Below are 24436 nucleotides of genomic sequence, written 5' to 3' on the forward strand. Positions count from 1 at the left end.
AGCACTGGTGGTACAAACCTATATTAAAGCATATTAGCAAAACAAGGAGCTCAGTATCCCAAGGACGAGTTCAATACAGAGGATGTGGCCTCATTTTATGCTAAAGGTATGGGATCCATTATCCAGAAAGCTATGAATTACGGAATGACCATCTCCCATAGACTCCATGTTATCCAAATTTTTTAAAATTTTCCTGTTTCTCTGTAATAATAAAACCGTACCTTGTACTTTATCCATGTTAAGATATAATTTATTCTTATTGGAAGCAAAAACAGTCTATTGGGTTTATTTAATGTTTACATGATTTTCTAGTAGATTTAACATACTTTGGATCTTCATACCGTAAGATCCTGTATCCGGAAAACTACAGGTCCTGAGCATTCTGGATAACAGGTCCCATACTTACTGTCATGTTACCAGATGCTAATTGCCTTCATATGCAAATAAGTCATGTAATATTTACCAGTCTAAAGGATCATTCTTCATTCTTAGGTTGTCACGAGGGAAATATCCAGGTGGGTACCGCAGATTATGATACTGGTCCCACAGAACTCTCTTACTGCGAGGAGGAGTGGGAATGATCTTTACTTTAATTGGTAGCTTCACTATGGAGAACTGTTCTGCCCCATTTTTTGCCTGCCATAATAGTAAAAACAATACTGTGAATATTAGCCTGGTAGACCCCTCCTGAGACCTGTGTACTGTCTACAAAACAGAAAACAATTTAAACTGAAGTACCATGCATTAGAGCTAAAACACCTTGTTGAAAGAGAAAGCAGTTTATTGATTGATAGTTAGCACCAAGGCCAATGGCATAAGGGGGATTAAAGCCAATCTACTGCCTTCCACCCAGTCTGTATGTGCATGGACAGGCAAAGGGTCAGCCTGTCAGCAGACATATTTTGCATTTTTGAGCTGAAATCCACTCTGTGTGTGCTGACAGACTGACCCCCTGCCACTGCAGGAGATGAACCTTATATTAAATTTTATTTCATAAAAGTTCCTCTTTGACCACAGAACTATGAATATTGGCACACTGCAAAAATGTATGGGCATCCTTTTGTTAAGCAATAAACTAGACATGCCCAAAAATAATGTTTTGCCATTGCACAAAAGAATCTACTTTACTATTGATCCATCTTCAAAAACACACAAACCTCATTTTCCTCTGGTGAAGCAATTGTGACCATAATGTGACCCTGAGCAATTCCTTCCCAAGAAGCTGCTTTCTTTGCCACAGAAATGGAAATAGCGAGATAACCAGACCAAGGCCAAAGCACTGGCGAGTAGGAAAAAGCCACCTCTATATTGTCCCCGTTGTGTGGTAAATATGGCTGCCAGTCAGGCTAGAAATTGAAAGAAAATATTACATATATAATAAAACTCTTTTAGATATTTGTTTATACAAAAAGGGTTTAAACACTGGCTTCTTTAAAAGGGAAAAAACCATCACCAAATTTGAAATGGTGTTCCATGTCCAAGTTCCTCCGATTTCCATGGTGGGTGGTGCACAGATTCTCTGGAAATAGTTATTTCAAGTTCCAGAATCCATCATCTAAACATGGAACAGAGCAAAAGAGACTACGAGTCTAAGGGGGTGCGGGGGTTGAAAATGGTCCCTGTGATTTCAGACTGTCATGAAAATTATTAATCTAAGGAATCATGTATGTCAGGGTAAGTTCAGAGAGTTTTTATGCACCTTTTGTACATAAACCCAACTAAATGTGCATATGTCAAAATGGGAGCGTTTTTTCAACTACTGTATGATTCAAATGAAAAGGTATATGCCTACAAAGATGCCTCTGAGCATTCTGAATAAATCCTATAAGTGTATATCTTTTCAGTGAAACAAGTAAACAACTTTGGAGACACTTATGTCAATACTTAAAACTTAATACTTCTGCTTGGAAAAACAGAGGACATCCTCAAAAGTATTGCATTTTATCACACAGTAGTGTGTCTACATTGCATAGAGGCATTAGTGCTTGTATACAATAATAAAAAGTGTGCTGGCTAATATGAACAACTATGTTAAATTAGGCATAATAATTAAAAAAAAAAAAGACAGTAATGCCATAAGTATTATATAAAGACAACTAGGCGATGCCTAAAACAAAGATTTTGTTTGCAAACATATGGACCCTTCATTGCTAATCTTTTTGGAGAAAACTATAGGTATGGGACCTGTTATTCAGAATGCTTGGGAACCTGGGGTTTTCTGGGATAAAAGGATCTCTCTGTAATTTGACTTTTCATAACTTAAGTCTACAAAAAATATAACATTTAAACATTAAAGTACAAGGAAACCCTTTTTTTCTTTTATTTCAAACGTCATCATTGAATTAGTACCCCCTTGCTCTCTGAGATTGCTCATTTTATTTTCAGAAATACTGTTTGTAAAAGTAGCAACTTGTGTGGAAATTTCCTTCATGTCCACCATTCTAGAATTGCTTACGTCATGAAGAGCAATGTTTCAGACAAGTGCGCATGCACAAAAATTGCCAGGTTGCACTAACACGACAGCACAAATACAAAGCATTAAGGTATGCCTTTCTCTGGTCAGATTATTGTCTTTAGGCTCCGTTTGTTCTTTAATAGGCTGGGTTTACTTCCAAGAAGGATTAATTATATCTAAGTTTGGATCAAGTACAAGGTACTGTTTTATTATTACAGAGAAAAAGGAAATAATTTTAAAAATAATTTACATTTTGGGGATAAATTGAGTGTCTGGGAGATGGCCTTCTCGTACTACAGAGCTTTCTGTAGTTTCCTGATAATGTACCAGTGATCCCCAACCAGTAGCTCGTGAGCAACATGTCGCTCTCTAACCCCTTGGATGTTGGTCTCAGAGTCCTCAAACCAGGTGCTTATTTTTGAATCCCAAGCTTGAAAGAAAGTTTTAATTGAATAAAATCTAAGTATAGTGCCAAGTAGAGCCTCTTGTAGGCTGCCAGTCCACATAGGGGCTACCAAATAGCCAATCGCAGTCCTTATTTGGCATCCCATGGGACTTTTTCATGTTTGTGTCGCTCCCCAACTCTTTTTACATTTGAATGTGGCTCACAGGTAAAAAAAAGGTTGGGGACCCCTGATGTATCCTATACCCATACTACAATTGCTGCAAATCTACAAAAAACTCTGAATTGCATAATTCAAAGACTCCATCTTAGGCAAATTAATTTATTTTCTGTAATAAGAACAGTACATGGATTTAAGCTACCACAAATCAAGGTTGGTTGCAAAACAATCCTAACTGCGTTATTTAATGTTTAAATGTTACTTAGCAGACTTAAGGTATTGTGATCCAAATTGCAGGAAACCCTTTTTTCAGACTAACTACAAGTCCCAAGCATTCTGTATAACAGATACGATACCATATAAATAGTATACAGGACTCACCTTGTCCACAATTCTTCCAGTGACTCCCATGCCGTTTAGAATGGTGACATTTACAATGGTTGGCATTCCTCCATAGTATATAGGCTGGGAGCAGTAGGGCCACATGTAAGGGCATTCCGTCAGATCAACATAGCTTGGACTTAGGCTATATTTAAAGAAAAATAAATATATAAGTACATCATAATTTACTTTTGTTCTATTGATTGATCTTAATTTTCATGACCAAGACTGGTGAACATAAAAATAAACAGGTACAAAAAATTAAGTAGGCAGTGACAGCACAATTGATCTTTAAGTCTAAGGCACATGAAATAGAATGTATTTTTGTCTGCAGAACTTGTGCAATGAACAACACCACTTTCTACCCCGTAGATGAGTCAAACACGGAGATAAAAAAAAGAAATACAGAAGTAAATAAAACACAAAAGATTTTAATTTATCTGTATAAATAGTAAACAATAATGATTTGGTAAAGAATAGCAGCCTTCAGAGAAGGCATACGTGTACACTTGGCAATTTCATGGCCTTGGAACTTTGATGGAGAAATACAACAATCAATATGCCCTTGCCTAGTATACATTCCTGAATGATCACCATCTGACAGCTTTTTTTTTTTTTTTTTGTTGTTACAAGGGTCAAGTGGCCAAATTTTAATTGTCGTGGGCATTTATGAAAGGGCTATGTACATCATAAGGGTGAAAACACACAGAGCTATTAGTAGCAGATACTTCTTGCGGCTACAAAATGACAAAAAATATATCCATACATATAGGCCATATACAATACTGAGAATTGTCTCTGCTGTAACACATGCAGTGTCTTAGCAAAGTCAATTATCAGTATTGTCTATTTTGTAGCCATGGCAAGTAGCTCTGTGTGTCTACACCATAATGCCCTATTTGTGGTATTACAGTGGACCTACTTTATTGCCACGGATCACTTTAAGCAGATCAGGTATATGCAAATACACAGAGAATAAACCGTTTTCAATGTTGTCTTAAGAGTACACTTACACATTAAATTCCTCACCTGGCTTGGGGTTTGTAGCTGTTCAGGATTTGGTAAGCCCGCAAAAGATCCAACTTGCCGTGGCCTTGCTCAAACATATTGACACCTGGAAGTCTGCGTGCCGAGGCAATAAGGGCTTGCTTCATACTAGCTGGATTCACCAACTCCCTCTTTTGAACAGTGCTAGAAACATACACAAAGCTTTGTTAATTGAGCGAAAGGAGTTGCAGATGTGAAGTTAGAAGGAGAGCTATTTTATTCATTGCAATACAGTAAAAACTAAATTTTACATCCCCTGATTTGAAGTTTTTCCTCATTTTCCCCTTTTTGTTGTCCCACCAATATATTATGCATAACACATTAACCTGATTTTAAATTTTTTCCAAGATTTGACACCATTTTTTTCTGGTCCCCTAAAAAGAGTAAAATGGGGATTCTACTGTAGGAAAGCAAACAATTCTTACCTAACAAGCAAAGTAACAGCTCCAGCAACAACTGGAGATGCAACACTTGTTCCTGAGAGTGATCGGCAGCCTCCTTTCAAGCCAGACCCACGAACCCCAGAGCCATAAGTAACAATGTCAGGCTTCATTCTTCCATATCCTCCAGGCAGCTCCTGCATAGAAGAGTGCATATGTTTTTGTACTTCAGTAATATAGTCTGTTACCAGGTTTGTGCAGAGGACGACAAGATGCTCCAGAATTCGTTTTAAAGTTACTCACCAAACAGTGAAAGTGGTCCGGGTGCACCAGCCCCAGACCCCCAGCTTCGGGGAGCGGTACAGCAGAAGATAAAGAAACAGGGCTGACCGGCACTCAAACGGATCCACAAGACCAGAGATAATCAGTTAAAAGATAAATTTATTAGTAGAAAAATTAAAAGTTATGGCTTCATCTCCATCCACCCTACACGTTTCACACCCTTCAGGGTGCTTAATCATGGGCTCATGATTAAAGGGATACTGTCATGGGGAAAAATTTTTTTTTCAAAATGAATCAGTTAATAGTACTGCTCCAGCAGAATTCTGCACTGAAATCCATTTCTCAAAAGAGCAAACAGATTTTTTTATATTCAATTTTGAAATCTGACATGGGGCTAGACATTTTGTCAATTACCCAGCTGCCCCATGTCATGTGACTTGTGCCTGCACTTCAGGAGAGAAATACTTTCTGGCAGGCTGCTGTTTTTCCTTCTCAATGTAACTGAATGTGTCTTAGTGGGACATGGGTTTTTACTATTGAGTGTTGTTCTTAGATCTACCAGGCAGCTGTTATCTTGTGTTAGGGAGCTGTTATCTGGTTACCTTCCCATTGTTCTTTTGTTTGGCTGCTGGGGGGGGGAAAGGGAGGGGGTGATATCACTCCAACTTGCAGTACAGCAGTAAAGAGTGATTGAAGTTTATCAGAGCACAAGTCACATGACTTGGGGCAGCTGGGAAATTGACAAAATGTCTAGCCCCATGTCAGATTTCAGAATTGAATATAAAATAATCAGTTTGCTCTTTTGAGAAATGGATTTCAGTGCAGAATTCTGCTGGAGCAGCACTATTAACTGATTCATTTTGAAAAAAAAATTTTTTCCCATGACAGTATCCCTTTAAGCACCCTGAAGGGTGTGAAGCCATAACTTTTAATTTTTCTACTAATAAATTTATCTTTTAACTGAATATCTCTGGTCTTGTGGATCCGTTTGAGTGCCGGTCAGCCCTGTTTCTTTATCTTCTACCAGGTTTGTGCACCCACAGCAACTAGGTACAAAAACCATCCAACAGACAATTCTTAAATGAAGAAATTATATTTTATGGCACTCTACTACCAAACAAACGAGTGTCCCTGAGTATAAAGCTCATTGATTCTTTAACTTGTGCCGGCAATGGGAGCTGGTAGTTACAACCTTGTGTCACTTCATTCTTCCAAAATCGTTTGATCGTCGCTGGTAAAACTTTTAAAGGAGAACAGATTTATTGCTGGAGATTAATCTCCTTGTGGATCATTGCTCTAAAAGGTAATGTCTTTTTCTTTACTATATAGACTGTGTTCCTTTATCTCCTATTCCTGTCCTGTCTCCTGCACAGACAGTAGCTACTGCATAAAATTATTTCTCCCTATTTCTCCCCCTGCCACTGAGGATGGTAGGCAATGGGGCTGGGTGGGGCAATCACTGAGCTTAACAAAAAAAATTCATATAGCCATCTTGTACTCACTGATCTCCCACACTATCTATAGATATTGGAGAACAGGCGCGTTATGAGATCGAAGTATGGTCAATCACTGTAGTAACATAGTATGGCACTCAATATAATGAGACTCACTTATTCAGATGAATAAGTCATAAAGTACATTATATATTTAGACTATCATCACTGTCATATGGGAAATGCGTGGGCAATAAAACAAGGGAAAAAGTATTTGCTCAAGATCTCACTTCTTTCAATATAATCATGTATTCATGGGATGTTATATACTTAGAAAACTGTTAGATCTTGAATTAGGAAATATTGAATTGTAACACAGTTACCACAGTTTAATCTTGGACTACATATATAAAGATTATCGCAATAGTATGGGCAACGCATGCGCAATATCAGTAAAAAGGCTGCATGGCAAATAAGCAACTGGCTGCAGACGTGTCCCATCAAGAATGGAACATATGCGCAAGTGCGTGATCCACACACGTGAACAGATACCTGTTTAAACTCAGAATAAACACAAGCCAGGCACTTATGCCCCTGAAGAAGCCGAATCTTCTGCGAAATGCGTTGGGGGCGGCATTGGTGAACGATGATTGAATAGCTCCAGCTTGCTTCCCACGAAAATAGGTAGGATTCACGGGGAATGCTTGGAAGGGAGGGATAGGGTGTTGTGGGCATACTTTTCCGATGTGTAAACTGGGGCTCTAATACTTTCTACGGCTATTTGATACCTGTGTTACCTGCCAACAGCATACCAGGAGAGTGGGTAGAGGGATGGCAGATTACTCCCATATGCTTACTGGAATATTAGTTTGGAACAGCTTCACGGAGCATATTAATGGGAGGCTTTAGCAATCAACACCCTGACATTATACTAGTCGATTGAAGCAGTAAAATACTGGACATTTATAGTAAAATAACCAAACATACCACTAGTTCACTCTATGTGTTTTTAATTGAATGTTATTTTATGGACATGGTCCAGCACTACAAACAAGGGCTGTCTGTGCTGAGTCTATGATGTAGGGCAGCGTGGTTTTAATTAATTCTAAATAAAGGTTATGTTTTAAAACACTGAGTTTGTTCTTCAGCTGAACAGGTTAACTAGAAGTGCAGAAGGTTGTTGCAGTCATTACATTGTATTCAACTCTAAAGGTGGCCATACACGGGCAGAAAATGCTGCCCGATTTGACAGCTAATCTGCCCTGTATGGAGGCTTACGACGGGTCTTTCCGATCGATATCTGGACATGATATAGATCGGGAAGGTTTGATTTTTCTCCCAACCGACCCGTCGGAGCCCATTCTGCTCGTCGTAATCTGATCGTTCACCATAGGGCCGAACGTTCAGATTACCCCCGATATAGCCCTGGCGTTAGTGGCATATCGGGGAAATGATCCGCTTGTTTGGCGATGTCGCCAAACGAGCGGATCTTATAGTGTATGGCCCCCTTTAGGCACCTCAAGTGTAATTGTTTTTGAAGCTTTGCATCATGTCAAAATCTTGTTTATGTGCCAGAATGGGGCACCTGATACCTAGGCCCATGTACTGGCTACACAATTAGATGATGACGAGGAGGGAGGAGGAATGTGAGGAGTGCAGTAACAATTTGGAAGTGCAGATTGGAAAGTGAAAGTAATTCCCTGCCATGCCTATAAGCCTAAGGCATAGAGGAGGGGCAGGCAAAATACGATTGGCAGCTTAGACTTTTAAACAAGTTTATAACAGGTATGAATGCATTTTTATTATACAACTTTTTATGTTGGGTAACAGGTTCCCTATAAATAGCTTGCCAGATGAACATAAGATTCTATTCAATAGAAAGTTACAGGCACACTTACCCATGTGGTCATTCCTCGTGATGAGAATCGAGCTATGTTGTCTTCAAAATCAATGCCACCAACTCCAATGACATCCATTTGGTCAGCTGGATTGTTCAGTGTTCTAAATTCAGAGGGGGAATGGAAAAAAAAAGAAAAGAAAAGATGACGATATGTCTGTTACTTCCCCCAGTATTATTCTTTAGCGCTATATATGTGCAAAACCAACAAAATAAAAAGATAACGTCTACCCCACCATGAGTACACACGTGGTTTTCAAAATTCATTGGCTAATTGAGCTCCTTAAGCATAATATTGTGCTGAAATCCGTAAAAAAGAAAAACATTTTTCTTTATATTTAGCAATAAAATTGCAGCATAGGGAAAGCTATACTTCTACTTTCCCAGGATTCACTGCATTCCAAATAAAGCTTCAGTAATTTGCAGTGTATTTTACTGGCTGCACTGCAAACAACAAAATAGTAAGAGCCCTTTTTATAGATTTTTTTTCTTATTAAAAAAGTTTTTTTCTACATTTAACTACATCTAATATGAACAAGCCTTGCCAAATTCTTTTTATTGCCACCCTTGATATTACCCTATACAGGCATAGGATCCATTATTAGGAAACCCATTATCCAGGAAAGTCAGAATTATAGAAAAAGCAGTTAATTTTTTAAACATTAGAATTATTTGTTTACAAACATATTTATTTATCTATGTAATAATAAAATAGTACCATATATTTTATCTTAAATAAGCTGCATGAATCCATATTGGTAGCAAAACATTCCTTTTGGGTTTATTTACATTTTTTCAATGTATATATTTACATTTTTCACCTGAGGTATGTTGATCGTAATTACCCTTAACTAGACCACTTAACTAGAAAGCCTGGTCGAAAACATTCTGGATAATAGATACATACAATTACATTTATGCAGACAGTTGCTGTTTTCATAGGGGGTACCGATACATGTGGGTACAGATAATTTGTGAACTTTAGGGCAGTTTCACTCCATGTTCTTTCTACACTTCTGCTCTTTTATTCTGCCTCTTTTGTCTACCATATTTCATTTTATTTACATGTATACTAGTTTTCTTTGTCTCTGCAATTTTTTATCTCCACTTTGACCACTCTCACTCCTCTCATTTATCTCCCCATTTATTATGTGCTGTTTATTTTTCTCAAGTTTTTCCTTCCTTTTTAGTTCCAACATTTCTTTCCAACCCATTTTTAAAGCTCTCGAACTTTTCGCTCTGCTGTCATCCACTGATCTCACGTTCTATTTTTTACCCTCATTTTACCCTTTGCTACACTTTTTTTGTTCTCCAAAAGCTTCTTATTCGTTTACTCCATATACCTCCCCTTTGCACAGTCTTTCACTTTTCTCCTCTGAACTCCTCAGACACTTTTCAACCTTACTTACTATGTTACTATGTTACTATGTACTATGTTACTTCCTTTTTACATGCTATTCTCTTCTCTTACCAGTCCCCTTACACTTACATTTAACACCATCTCTGCTTGTCATTTCTTGTTCTTTGCATGACACCTTAACCCATACTCCACTCAAGTATTTCCCCTTCAATGTTAGGACTAGCCTGCCTCAGGTCATTCATATACAACAGTCTGTGCAACTCCGTTGTATGCCAAAATGCTAGTTCAATAATACCAAGCAAAGCTGAATGACAGTAGGTAGGAGGTACAAACTGTTGTCAAACTTATAATGCTAGTTTGGGAGTAAGTGTACAAGCATGCAAGGGAAAAATTACCATATTAAAGGGGACCTGTCACCCCGACATAAAAAGCTGTATAATAAAAGTCCTTTTCATATTAAACATGAAATCCAAATTCTTTTTTTTATTAAAGCATTCATAACTGTTGTAAACACATTTAAAAATCTCAGCTGTCAATCAAATATTGCCTGCCCTGCCTCCAGGCCCGGACTGGCCATCTGTGGGTTTGGGCACATGCCAGATGGGCCCTTTGCTTTAAAAATGCAAATTAGGTCCGTCTTTAATATGTAAATGAGCTGCTAGCTTTAGAAATCTAAATGATTTGTCCATAACAGACCCCCACTGCTAAGCCAATGCCTGCATATGCCTGCATTTGTGCACATGCAGGTGCTATGGGGCGGGACCAGGAACTCTGGTCTACCCAATCTCCATGCAGTGGGGCTAATCTCACACTTTGCCTAAACTGTGCAGCTTTGCCTGCCCCTCAGCCTTAGTACCCAATTGGAAAAGAGAAGATTGTGCTCATGTTACTGGGGCCAAACTTTAAAGACAGGCTAGTTTATGTGGTTTCAGCATATAGGTTATATAATAATGCTAGGGATTCTATGTTAATGGATCCCAGCTTGGGTGCAGGAAACAGAGCTCTATTTATTAATAAACAGAAGTTCTAGTTAACCTTGGGGTTGAAAATATTTATCATGCGTGTGAATACATGGGCTGCTTTGATGCTTTTGCCAGGGCTGCTTTTTCCTCCCAGTCCGGCACTGCCCTTCTCTATGCTTTAGGCATAGAGGCAGAGCAGGCAATTACTTTCACTTTACATTCAGCACTTACTAGATGTCACTGCACTCCCCACGCTCTCTTTATGATTTAATTGTGAAACCAGTGCATGGAGATGGACATCAGGTTCCCAATTCTGGAGCACAAACAAGATTCTGAGATGACGTAAGGTTTGAATTAATAACAGTGTCCGCAAAATGGCTCCTGCCTGCTTGCTATAATTATTCCAAGACCGAATGAAACTAGATTGAAATTATTTATATAGTGTTATTAAAGTTTATTTTGCTTGACCAATGTCATTAAATAGTATTTGGTATATTTTTTTTGGAGACAGGTCCCCTTTAAGGGCAATGTATTAATTAAGCATAAGCCAATCATATAAATTTATAGTCTGCTAATGGAGGTTACTATGAAGCCATACAGAAAGTTGTATCACAGGTCAAAACATTGGTAGGAGCATACAATCCTTACCCATAAAGTGGTCCATCATTCCCTATGGCAGACACCATTATAACATTGTTTGCAGTGAGCTCCCAGACCTTCAATAAATAGGAAAAACATTAAATGTTCACTTAGTAAGGTGCTTTATAAACTCAACTCAACTGTTTTGTAATTTGTACACTTAAATGATGGACACTGACCTTGTCAACAAAGGGGTGGTCCATGAAATCTGGTCCCCCAATGCTCAGGTTCAAAACATCAATTTTCTTTAAAATGGCATAATTAAAAGCATCTAAAAACCATGATGTGTATGAGACCTGTATAGAGAAAGAAATATATTCACAAATGATGGAGAAGAGACATAACTCACAAAGTCCCCCAACCAAAAATTACTGTGTGCTTTTCATAATGAATAATAAATATGTGTAACAGCTATGTTTTTGTTGGCAGGATCATCTGTTTTTTCATCAATTAATTACCAGCATAACTGTTTAATTTGCTTAGTATGGATTATTCTAGAATTTAATAAAGATGGTTTTCTTACAGGCAAGTGTGCCCTTATAGCCAGGTACTTCTGTTCAATATTTATACAGCTACATAAATGTATAGCGATTACAATACATCCTATTGTAAAATATAAGTCACTAAGGCATGGAACTCCAAGGTTACTTCTAATATTCTAAAATTTCACAAAAGGGAGTACTTTATTATAATTCATAAGTTTCAGTGAGCCATGTGACAAAAGTGACATCACTAAGCACAGTTTGTATAGTGACTAATGTACAACCCACTGTAAAATATAAGGATATTATAAGATACAAGACCGAAGGCAGAGTGCGTTTATATGGGTCATGGAACTCTGAGGTGACTTCAAATATCTACAAATTTTACAACAGGAGGTACATTATTTAATATAATACAGGTTTCATTGAGCCGTGAAAGAAATTACATCACTGAGCACTGTTTAAAATCAATGACATCACCACTTATAAGCATATCATCAGGGCCAGATTTACTTAGTGGGCGCCCCTAGGCCCACTGCCGTTCATCGCCCCTGTCCCCTCCTCTTTATTCGTGCAAATTTTCATCATCTGGATCGGAGCAATGGCCTGGGCATAGGTGGCCTTTCCACAAATCCAGGCCTGCATATCATTTACAGAGGACCTCTTGTCTTTGCCTGCAAAAATGTTGTAGCCACCGTCTCATTGAGACCTCGCCTTATGGTAAAATGGTTAAAATTTAGAGGTGAGCACAACTTTTTTTTGCACTTTGTTATTAAATAACATCTATGATCATGGAGGAATTAACCTGCACTTAAAGTATCTCTATATAGGCAAACTTCTAATGTCCTTATTTGACTGTTGGGAAGGCCATGGTATATATCTGACATAATACATACCATTTTCCTGTTATATGCATATGCTGTATGAGGGTACATGTAGAGTTGTGTGTGCAGGGCAAAGAAGTTAAAGTAGACTACTTGTGCCAACCAGACTGAAATCCTGGGCACTATTTGCCGAGTGTGTATGTTCATACTGTTTCCTCTGGGTACCCTGGTTTCATCCCACACATTGAAAACATACAGGCAGGTTAAATGATTCCTGATAAAATGGACCACAATGTGTGTGTGAATGTGAAAGTGATTTTAGACTGTAAACACCACTGGGGTAGGGACTGGTAAGAATAATGTAAAATATCTCTAAAGACAGGAGGAATGAGTTGGCGCTATATGAATAATAATATTATTGTCTGTGAGATGTATCTTCCCTGAAACATTTTCTCAGCGAGCTTGCTCACTTCAAAAAGAGCTTGCATTAGAATAGGTGACACCATGTATATTATGATTCTTGATACACGGTTTAACCAGAAGATATCCTTCTCATATAAAACTATGAACTATATTCTTTAAAGAGTAAGAATTATATTTCGGTATGAATTGAGGAAATCAAGCCAACCTAATCAGGACTATGTTATTTACTCAGGGTTCAGACCAGGATTTTGTTGTGTGTATGTACATTTCTCTTCTTTCAGCCAGAGACATTAAGCACACAGTAACAAGGATTTAAGCAAACATATGCATGGCCTTTTCAGCTGTCACAGAAACGAATTTAATGAAGAATTTTAATAGCGTTATTAAACTTGGATCTATGAGTAAAAATGTCCCTGCAATAAAAAAAGAACATGTTAATACTGAAGACAGACAGGAACAGAATATAATCAACAGGTGTCTTATGGAATTGTAACTCTTCTCTGGGAATACAGTTAATATTTGTGCAAGGTGTGCCAAAATCAATTTCTGAAAAAACATAATGGATGCAAAAGGTATTTGCAAGCCATGAACAGAGAAAATGGCGGAAATTACTGTTATCTTGCTGACTATAAAAGCCAAATGAGGAAGATCGTACATGACACGACAGTGAAATAGGTACTCCCATGCATCTCATACCACTACTTAGAAGAGCACAGATGAGAGTCAAGAAGCTTGCATTGTGTCACTACTACAGAACACCAAATACAAAGAAAAGGAAAATATAAAGTAATAGGTACCTTTCCTCTATAACAGCCAAAACTACTGTTACAATTTCACAGGTGTCCCATTATTGGTCAAGCAAAGAATTCTAATCCTGGGATTAGAAACCCAATCTTCATACAGATAGAAGGAAGGGAACCATTGTGAACATATTAAACATACAATGTGTATTTAATAAACGACCTGGCATGGTTTCAGAAGGTGTCATTATATGGTAACAATGGACAATATTGTTCTAAGAAAATAATAGCTCTTCATCATGTGGGGTGAACCACATTATTTCCATGGATCAAATTTCACAATGTGAAACTATTCTTATTTAACAAAAAACAACATTGTTTCTGTTTTGCTATAGATTTACAACACATGCATCTTATTTCACAGGTTTTGAGAGAAACTGAAAATGGGAGAAACCCAGCAATGTGACTACTGTGGCTACCATTTTCAAGCAGGTTGTAGTGTGACTGACAAAACAAAGTAGGTATCCCGAGAAGATTTATGAATCCACAGTTGGGAGCAGATTTATTAAAGGTTGCGTTGTATTTCATCCAAATGTCAAAAAATTAATTTTCAGGTTAAAAAAAAATATATATATATTTCCCCACATAACTGTGATGAGCATTTTAATATATAGATTTTGTTATTTAAAGGGGAACTATCAAGGAAATGCTAATTTTATATAAGCTTCCTCATACCGAAGTAAGAAACTTTCTAAATACAATCAATTTATTATTAATGGAAGATAGCTCATAGTTCAAGGTGATCCAGGGACAAATTGGAGAGGCTTCAGATGGGTTTTTTTTGCCTTCCTCTGGATCAAATGGCAGGCAGGTTAAAAAAGTAAAAAGGTTGAATATGACCGACGTCTTTTTTCAACCTAATTTACTATGTAATTAAATATTCTGCATTGTTTCTAAAATAATCAAGTTTATGTTCACTATTCCTCTCTCAGCATCTGTTTCTTCTCATTCTGTCTTCAAGCAGCAGTTGGGTGTTAGATGAATGATCCAATATATCTTATAGGGGGCTCCTTCCTAGCAGATGTATTAAAGCTCACTCAAATAATGGATTCCAGTACAAACAAAATCAAACAAAATAACTGCCTTTTTGCACAAATTCTGCAAGTAGAGAGACATTATGTCTGATGATTTTAATAGAGTGAGCTCTTCTACATCTTCTAGACTGTCACGTTCGGCACCCTAACTGCAGAACCAATGCTAGGCTCCCTGGTCTCAGCTCTTGCTTCTGCCTTTAACAGCCACCTTTCACCTCGGGAGGAGCTCTCAGCTAATTGGATGCCGCCAGGTCTTACTAAGAGAGGAGGAAAGCTAAAGGTTCTGGATGAGCAAAGGGGCATGATCGTTTCACCAAGGATACTGGATGGAAAACAACATTGAAAGACAGACCAGACAATGTAGCGTGAACGAACAGGCTGAGCCGGCACAAGCAGGGTTAAGAATAGTCAGACAGGCCGGAATCAGGATTGGAGAATGTAGAGTAATCAGACAGGCTAGGGTCAGCTAGGTCAGATTGGAGAGGTCAGAATAGTCAGGCAAGGCAAGGATCAATAATCAGAAGATCAATAGGATACACTTATAAATAGCACCAGGAACAAGCTAAATTGAACCTAACAACGGCAATGTGTTTTAATACAAAGCCCCTTTAAATTTCGCACCATTGCGCAATGACAACATCACGCCGGCGCATAAACCAGGAAGTGCGGTGGCTGCGCGCACCATAGGAGAACCGGCACTGAAAGGGAGAACATCCATGCGGCGGGCGTCCCTGCAAGCCCCTAGACCAGCAGGGAAAGCCAATGGACCACCAGTGTAAGTTAGAATCCTTACAAAGACAGAATGAGGAGAAACAGATGCTGAGAGAGGAATAGTGAAGATAAACTTGATTATTTCAGAAACATTACATAATTTTTAATTGATTGTATTTAGAAAGTTTCTTATATCAGTATGCTGAAACTTATGTTAAATTTTCATTTTCGTGAAATTTCCGCTTTAACCTTTTACAATAAATCTTTCTATTGTAGTTTTAAAGTTCGAAGGACAAGCACACAAAAGGAGTGGAGTCTACTGAGCAGCGTACTCTCTCAGGGTATCTCGTATACAGTTTTCTAGTTGTATATATGTATGTATTATATATTTGATACTACTTTCTATAGCGCTGCTGTATCTGTTGCAGCTTTATAAATATGCACTATTAAAAATAATTATGCCTGTTGGTACAGTATATCCCATTTTATCAGAATTCAGCTCTGCTGCTCAGAAGTTTCATTTTTACAGGTATTCAGATTAAAAAGGGATGACTGGGAAACACAAAACCTTGCATAAATCAGTCTAATCTGCAGACCAAACTTGCAATTCAGAATAGCTACTGAATGCAAATTAAATTGGTCACACACTTCTGTGTATCCCTATAGAGAAGACTTGCTCTGTTAAATTCTGGTTTCATTAAAAATTCCACTACATGGGAGTACGGGTATAAACCTAAAAGACAGATAAGAGAAGACAGCAAAGGATACACATGCAAATATTTAGGGAATATTACACAGGCAGCTAGTGCATTTCACAAAATATATTTCTTGCATTAATTCCGTAAAAGCTAAAATCAAAATACGTAGACAATATTAAAGCCAGAATCAAAGCAAATAAGTCATGGGGAACATTACTTTTTGGTCAAACTATATTAGTGTATAAAAATAGTGTATAAAAATTTTGGATTAACTGTTCTGTAATCTTAAATGCTGCAAAGTTCAAAGACACTTTGAACTATGTGACTGAGAATATTGAATGAACGCATTCTGATATTAATTAAGCAGGACAAAAAGTACTCAGGCTTTCCATCTAGTTCCCATAATGGATAGGATTAATAAAATATAAAACAAAGTGACTGTAAAGCAAATTTCAGCAATATTCCTGTATTGGCTCACCAGATAATTGTACAGTATTTGCAATTGCCTTCTAAATCTATTTTAGGCTAACTATATTCAGCATAAGCAGTACAGTGCATTTTTCCATCTTTAGAACCAGTAAACCATCTACCAGACAAACAAACAAAGAACTAGCCACCTCCTGCCACAGGATTTTTTTCTGTTATACTAACAGCAGACTGCAATGGTGCATTGAGATAAATACAGGTACAGATGGGAAACCCATTTTACATAGAAAAATCAGAATTATGGGAAGGCCAGCTCAAATACAGTCCATTTTAAGCAAATAATGTAAATTTTTAAAATTTCTTTCCCTTTTCTTTGTGAAAATAAAAAAATACCTTGTACTGAATGAGAACACAAAACTAGCATAAACCCATATTGGCGGCAAAACAATTCCCTTTAGCAGACAAAATATGGTGATGCAAAAAAAATCCAATACATGTACTGATTTGTGTAATTGTGCAGCAGAATATATTGTGTTACACAGTTAGGTCCTCACATGCAGATAATTATAGCGTTTTTGGCGCAGTGTGCGCCACAGGCTGAACTCTGCGTAAATACTGTAGCCGAAGTGCCATAGCCTAAACTTGAAAATGCTAAGTGTATTTACGCAGTGGTTGGCTTTTTTAAAAACCGTGGCGGAAACGCAGTGGAAAAACGTAAGTGCGTCCATAGCCTTATTTAACAAACTCTGTGCTAATACACATAAAGGGGCCTATTTATAATATGGTTTAAGACATTCGGGAGTTAGGTGACTGTTGAAATCTAATTGCTGATTGGTTACTATGCGCAACACCAGCGGTGATATCTTTCTCCAATGTTTTACATAGCATGATGAATATACCCCTAAGGAGTTCAAAAAATTATTTAAAATAAAAACAACCAAAAAATTACAAAACAGAAAAGCACCTGGTTATTGGTAAAGACTCTGTATATGTGAAGCTCAGAATCAGGAGCAAATCCCTGGCATTCTCTCATGCTGGCAATGACACCTGCCACAAAAGTTCCGTGTCCCAATCCTGCCAAAACATGGATTCATCACAAGTCAACAAAATAAGCACCAACACATTTTACATCAGTATAAAAATAAAGACAAAATGGTGTTTTTAGCAGCTCCTAACCACTCATCGCGACAAAACGAAGCCCATAGGGCAGGGATGTGCTGACAACTCCAAATTTGACCAAAAAAATGATATATCCTAAAAGAGGAACACCAAGGAGTGAAACATCACACAGTTCCTAAAGGAAAAAAAAAGTAAACTACTTTGTGTGTGAGAGAACCAAAGGGAACTCTATAGTGAAATATATGAGAGTAACACTTTTATTGTGACCACTTCACTTGAATTGTTAATTGTGTATCAAAGACATAAAATTAAAGTTAAAATTACTGGTGTCTAGAGATTTTGTAAATATGTCTTGGGAACTCCAATGTGAACCAATTAGTCACCTATATTAATATCAGTGACTGTTGTAATAATTACTGTGTCAATCATGAGCATACAAAAAAAACTGCAAATTGTTCCAAATGGGAGATAGAATTCCCTTTGCGCAATGGTGGTCAGTTTACATCAGTAAGGTACATACTGTAACTACATCCCTCTAGTGATATGTGAAAAACAATGGTATTTGGGGGGTTTTATTAGCAGTGCCAACAGCTTTCCCCATCACTATGTCCTCCTAGAAGCACCTACAGATGATTGTGGCCTAATCCCTGTTGTTATATCCTGTTTAACAGCAACTGACAGCCTTCTCATTGACCACATAAGCGCATCGAACAAATAACCACAATAGTCCAGAGCCTAACGGATAATCTCCCCGTCAGTATACAGTATTGCTTGTCTCAAAAAGTTTGTATGTTCTCCGACCACTCAAATTCCCTCTTCAATCTTTCCCACAACTCCATTCCAATGCCCCTTTTTCGCTCTTTCAGTCTCTGCTATTATAGTTTCTAAAAACATATAACGCGCGTTTTGCCCGGCAAGGCCTTTGACAATAGGAATTAGGCCGCAATAATCTGTAGTTGCCTCTGAGAGTACATAGTGATAAGGAAAGCTGTTGGCACTGCTAATTAATACCCCCAAATACCATTGTTTTTTCGATATCACTATACGGATACATATACAATATATACCCTTATATTTCTATTTCCCATTTGGAATAATATGCAAATTTTTATATGCTCAAGATTGATTAAGTGCTTATACCACCACACCCAATATTAACACAATCTCTCTCTCCTCCAATTCTTTCTAATTTGGGTTGCAATACTGCTGAAGAGGGTTGGTCATTTGGGTGTATGATCTAGTTGGGACAGAAATTATTATTACAATAATCAGTGGTATTAATGTAGGTGACAAACTGGTACACATTTGAATTGCCAAGACATATTTACTAGATCTCTAGACACCAGTAATTTTATGTTTTATTCTTTTTTGATTTTACAATGAAGCTTTAATTTAACAAGTTAGACTGCTAGTGAAGATCACAATCTATTCTAGTGACAATTTAAAGAAGCCATGACAGCACACCGTGTTTAGTATAATCCCTTTATTTAAATTTTTGTATCTTCTACATGTAAGCACACGTCATGTATGATATTTAATTTGATACACAATTAACAATTCAAGTGATGCGGTCACAATAAAAGTGTTACTCATGTATATTTCACAAAAGACTTCCCTTTGGTTCTCTCACACACAAAGTAGTTATATAATAAAATTTTACATCAGGTCCTACAATTTTTAAAATGTATGGGGAGCTTAAGATGGCTGCGCCAGATCCAATATGTTGGCAGGTAAAATAAATATATGACCTCACTTTATAACAATGAGAAATGTATTTTTTTGTAAAATTTGCATTCTAATTTTTTCTAAGCAAATTGCTTAAGTATCAAAATAGAACGGACTAAATCCTTGTATGCGCCATTTGTATGCATGAATAAATGTATATTTTGCATCAGAGGAAGACTTGATATTAGAGGACAATAATTTGTTATTAAATAAACCAAGATTAACAACCTGTTTTAAAAAATTCATGCACAGGTTTCTTACTACCGTGACCACAATAGTGCAGTTTATTAGAGTCAGTATCCATTAGGAATTCAGCAGCTTACACATTTTTCAGAAGTGAAAATGCTTACTTAAAAAATCACTAAATAAAACAATTTTGTAATGTATGTCTTTTTAAAAATGTTCTACCTCTTTTGAGGAACACAATTGTTTCTGCAGCTTTCTCTTCTCTGTCCTGTTTGCGATCTCCTTCAAAGTTCAGTGGCCACTTGCCTTCTGTTCACTAGTGATTGATGGGCTGCCCCACCGATGCTGAACTGCTAGATAAGGCTAATTGGTAGTTTAACCGTTACAATATACAGATGCTTGTTCAGAAATTGCTGCCCCTCAGAGCATCAGGGATTAAAACGGATCACAAACAAGATGGAGAAGAGAAAGATGGAGATCACGTGTATCTCAAAACAAAATACATTAGACATACATTACAAAATGTTTTATTTAGTGATTGGAACCTATATATGCATTTAAAAAAATTACTTTAGATCACCCCTTAAAAGAAAGATTTTTGCTATACATGCACACTAGAGCATGCATACAAGATTGTGCAACTTCCAATCAATCAGAACTCCAACACAAACATAGATGCTTCATAAATCATAAGGCTGACAAACATAATTTAACCCTGCTTATCATATCATACATAATTATTCATGCAACTTCATGTTACCTACCATCATCCAAAGTCTTTTCATTGGTCCAGTTGGTTCTTTCCTTGACATTTTTGAAGTGTGGATGTTTTTCACTTAGTCCAGTATCAAAAACTGCAACTTTAACATTACTGCCTGTAACAAAGAACCACCTCACATCAGTACAGCATAAAACAGAATCATGGCATTACAGTAGCATCTTCACACAAAGACAAAAAGAAAGCTGAGCTTAACTGCATAACTGTGGGAAAAGGTGTTTGTAAATTTAATGTAAAGGTGGCCAAACACCTTTTCCCACAGTTATGCACAGCCAAACACTGCAACATCAATCTAGAGCTAGAGACACAGCAGCAAGACCTGGCAATGATTAATTGTAGCCAAATGTGTGATTGATTTAATTGTAGCCAAATGTGTGATTGACACAGGTATCATTAATTCTTGGTGTGGTCATAAATACAGGCCAGTCTATAACTACCTATAAAATCAGATCATTATGAGAGAAATTGCTACAGGGGTGTCTGCAAAAAGTTCTGTGTAAAAATACCCAGTGTAATGAGAGACAGTGATCACTGAAGAGGTAGAAAATGCGGAGTTATTTTGTGAACCTATTTTGTAAACAAGCCTGGAAACCAGCCACTTCTTGAAACAAGACACTGGAGGACATACACAAAGGAGGCTGCAGAACATAATCCAGAAATGACAGGTCTGTTAAAAATATCTAGAGATGAACTTTTTAAGGAAGGCATAAAGAGAACAAAAAGGCATCACACCTGATTGGGTGTAAAGAAAGAAGTTCAAATAAGTGTCTAATAAACTATTGAGGGCACTCACACACGGTATATATTGATGTTCAAATGCATTATAAGTCACTTACAGTTGGAATATAATAGTGTGCATATCTTATGCCATGTATTACAATACTACGAGCAATTCATAAAAAGCAAAACTAATCTACAGCTTTAGCTAAAAGTGGGTATGATTAACACATTTTAATTCAAGTATGAATATTAAATTATGAACAACGAGCTTGATGGGAATACAAAAGTTTAAATTTTAACATGAAACTCACCAGTGTATCCAAGCTGCCACAGCACATCTGCTTGCAAAGTCTGAGCAACCTGTCGAGGAATTGCTTTTAAGAGACGCCGGCTAGAATGTCTCCCAGTTGCATGCCAAAATCCAGAGCTGAGGGAAAGGCTAGTTCTCCGAAGTGGCCGAGAGGACTGCCATTTCTGGCTCCACTTAGTCTCATTGCAAGGGGCAGGCATTTCACCTAAAAAGTAAACAGTCCAACAGGATGTTTTGTAAATAGTTTTAGTTAAATAGAACCCTTTAAAATAGTTTAAAGAAATTAAATATAAGAATATATCAAAAGGAAAAATCATATATTCAGACAACCTAGCAACAAAACTGTACAACTGGATTATACTTTTGTCACCTTTTCTGGAAAGAAATATCAGCCTAACATAAGCATAATTTTTCCTGGCGGGGTGAAAACACTACTGAAAAGAAATGGACATGTCAAATAGGAAATATTATTTTTATATGTAATCCTAATAAATGCAGTGTTTGAGTTTAGACATAACAAACAGAACATACCACCCCGTGTTTAAAGGCAAAAATTGGCGCCAAATCCTCCCCGTGACATCATCAGTGACAAAGAAGAGGTGTGTGTGTGTGAGAGAGAGAGAGAGAGAGAGAGAGAGAGAGAGAGAGAGAGAGAGAGAGAGAGAGAGAGAGAGAGAGAGAGAGAGAGAGAGAGAGAGAGAGAGAGAGAGAGAGAGAGAGAGAGAGAGAGAGAGAGAGAGAGAGAGAGAGAGAGAGAGGTGAGTGCAGATCTGATCTTTGTATGAATCTTGCGGTCACACCATTATTGCTCCCCCATTAAATAAGTAAAATTTCTTTAGTGGTGAGCACTACAGTCGCATTTTATTTTAGTTCTCTTTTAAGGATATTCTCAAAGAATCGCAGGCAGACTTTAAAAAAAAATCAGTAACTGAAAGTTCCTCATTTGGCACCCATACATACTGTACATCCATAAATATAGAAACAACTATGTGCAGCTACTGAAAATGAATAAATAAAAGGTTTAATTTGGAACAAACTACACTAAGTCAAGTAACTGAGTTATTAGGACTCTACCCTTAAAAATATTTTTTTTCCTGCTTTCGCCTCACTGCACAAAGGGCAGAAGTATGAAGAAGATTAACACATTTTTTAGAAGGAGTGGATTAAAATATTTTAATGGGCTGGAACTATAAACATAATAAACTTTTAAATAAAGATTAATACACTAACTTGATTAAAAGAAAAAAATAACGGGCCAACATCTTTTATCACACATCCTGAAAGAGACATAATGATCACTGTAAATCAGGTCATAAGCTGCAACCAATAATAGGTATATAAAGACTTAAAATGATTTTCAAAGTGACGAACTAAGTTGGGGTTACACTCTATGAGATTTTTGTCATGCTCACAATTCAAAATCAACAAGTCACTTACTGTCTACAAATTTGAGGGAACGAAAAACACGACGCTGGGGAGTGACGCGTTTGATGTTAGGATGATCCTCCAGAGTCAGTACAGTGTCCCTCTGGCTTGTCTTGATTTCAATCAATTCAAAATCACTAGGGTAATCACTGGCTGGATTATTCCTGGGTACAATCTTCCAGTCATCAATACCTCTGCTCTTCAGTGCAGTAGAAATAAACTTGTTCCGAGCCTTGGCAGTATAGTAACCAGTGAAAGCCACTATGTATTCTGAAATAAATTAGGTGAGATTAGTAAATTTAAGAAACTTTATTCAAAGCAAGAAAACATCACTGCAAGAACATTAAATTGACGGTTAACACATTTAACAATAAAAGTCACATAGGTCATAAAAGCACAAGGTAAAAGAGCAAGAAATTATAAGAAATGAGTTCAGGTACATAAGAACTGCAGGTTCAGGTGCAAAAATAGTTTCATTGTTCACTTGAATTATTTATAATTACCATGTTCAACTACTGTGGATGAGAACTCGACTTTAAGAGTGAGGTGGGAGCAACTTTTACATGACTCTGTCTCGTACGATGAATTCCCTAACCTCGTGCCTTGATGTTTCTTTAAAAACAGAAACATCAAAAGCACTTTGAGCCAAACATGTGCAAATTTCATCTTCGCAAAGTAAGGTCTCAGAGCCATGTTAACTCGTAGCCTGTGTTTTTGCCTTTAAATAAAGCTGGTCCGACGTCCCGGATTTCTCGGGACAGTCCTCGTATTAGTAGTGTTGTCCATAGATCGGTTTTATCCCCGGAAGTGCCTCCGGTTCGCCTGTAAACCCCGGGACAACCGGCGCCGCCATCTTGTTTGTTTACGCGCGTGCTCGCATGACGTCAGCGCGCGCGATGTCGAAGGGCATGTAACGTGACGTGAACGCGCACTCATGTGACATCAGCGCGTACCCGTGCCCGAGTACTATGACATTTTCGTCTTTTTCCTTGTTTAGTCGCTGGCCTAAAGCATTCGCCAGAATCCATATTTCCATACTTTCCCCAAACACACCAGTGGTGTGCTTGGGGAAAGTATGGAAATATGGATTCTGGCGAATGCTTTAGGGCTTCTTTGAGATACCATACGTAGTTACTATATAGTGGGCTTTTAGTGCTCTGTGCTTGAATTTCTAGGGCCTGTTTTGAATCCCCAGTCTGGACCTGCTTGAACATTTTGGAACATTAAATATTGAAAATATTTTATTTACAGTTATATGCCTCCTAACATTTTGGAAATAAAATGAGGGAGAAAACAGTTGGCTTGTTTTTTTTTGACCATCCCCTAATTATCATGTTCATTTTACAAAATTTGGCAGGTTATAAAAGTTTGAACAT

At 37.4% G+C, this 24436-nt stretch overlaps 1 protein-coding gene across 2 annotated transcripts in view; it reads right to left on the reverse strand.

Annotated features, from left to right (window-relative positions):
* mbtps1.L (membrane bound transcription factor peptidase, site 1 L homeolog) overlaps nt 1–23974 on the reverse strand; it is a 39659-nt gene extending 15685 nt beyond the window's left edge. Inside the window, exons 1-13 of one of the 2 annotated variants that reach the window (XM_018256811.2) lie at nt 23564–23974; nt 23073–23330; nt 21637–21840; nt 20592–20702; nt 17762–17871; nt 11579–11695; nt 11409–11476; nt 8440–8542; nt 4872–5023; nt 4429–4590; nt 3400–3544; nt 1158–1346; nt 464–636 (exon numbers count right to left, since the gene is read on the reverse strand). In XM_018256811.2, coding sequence (XP_018112300.1) covers nt 464–636; nt 1158–1346; nt 3400–3544; nt 4429–4590; nt 4872–5023; nt 8440–8542; nt 11409–11476; nt 11579–11695; nt 17762–17871; nt 20592–20702; nt 21637–21840; nt 23073–23330; nt 23564–23753 — 1982 coding nt within the window. In that variant the 5' untranslated portion in view covers nt 23754–23974. 2 annotated transcript variants of the gene reach the window in all.
* Nucleotides 23975–24436: the final 462 nt, after the last annotated feature.

Source organism: Xenopus laevis, chromosome 4L (genome assembly GCF_017654675.1).
Source record: "Xenopus laevis strain J_2021 chromosome 4L, Xenopus_laevis_v10.1, whole genome shotgun sequence".
In the NCBI taxonomy this organism is placed as follows: domain Eukaryota; kingdom Metazoa; phylum Chordata; class Amphibia; order Anura; family Pipidae; genus Xenopus; species Xenopus laevis.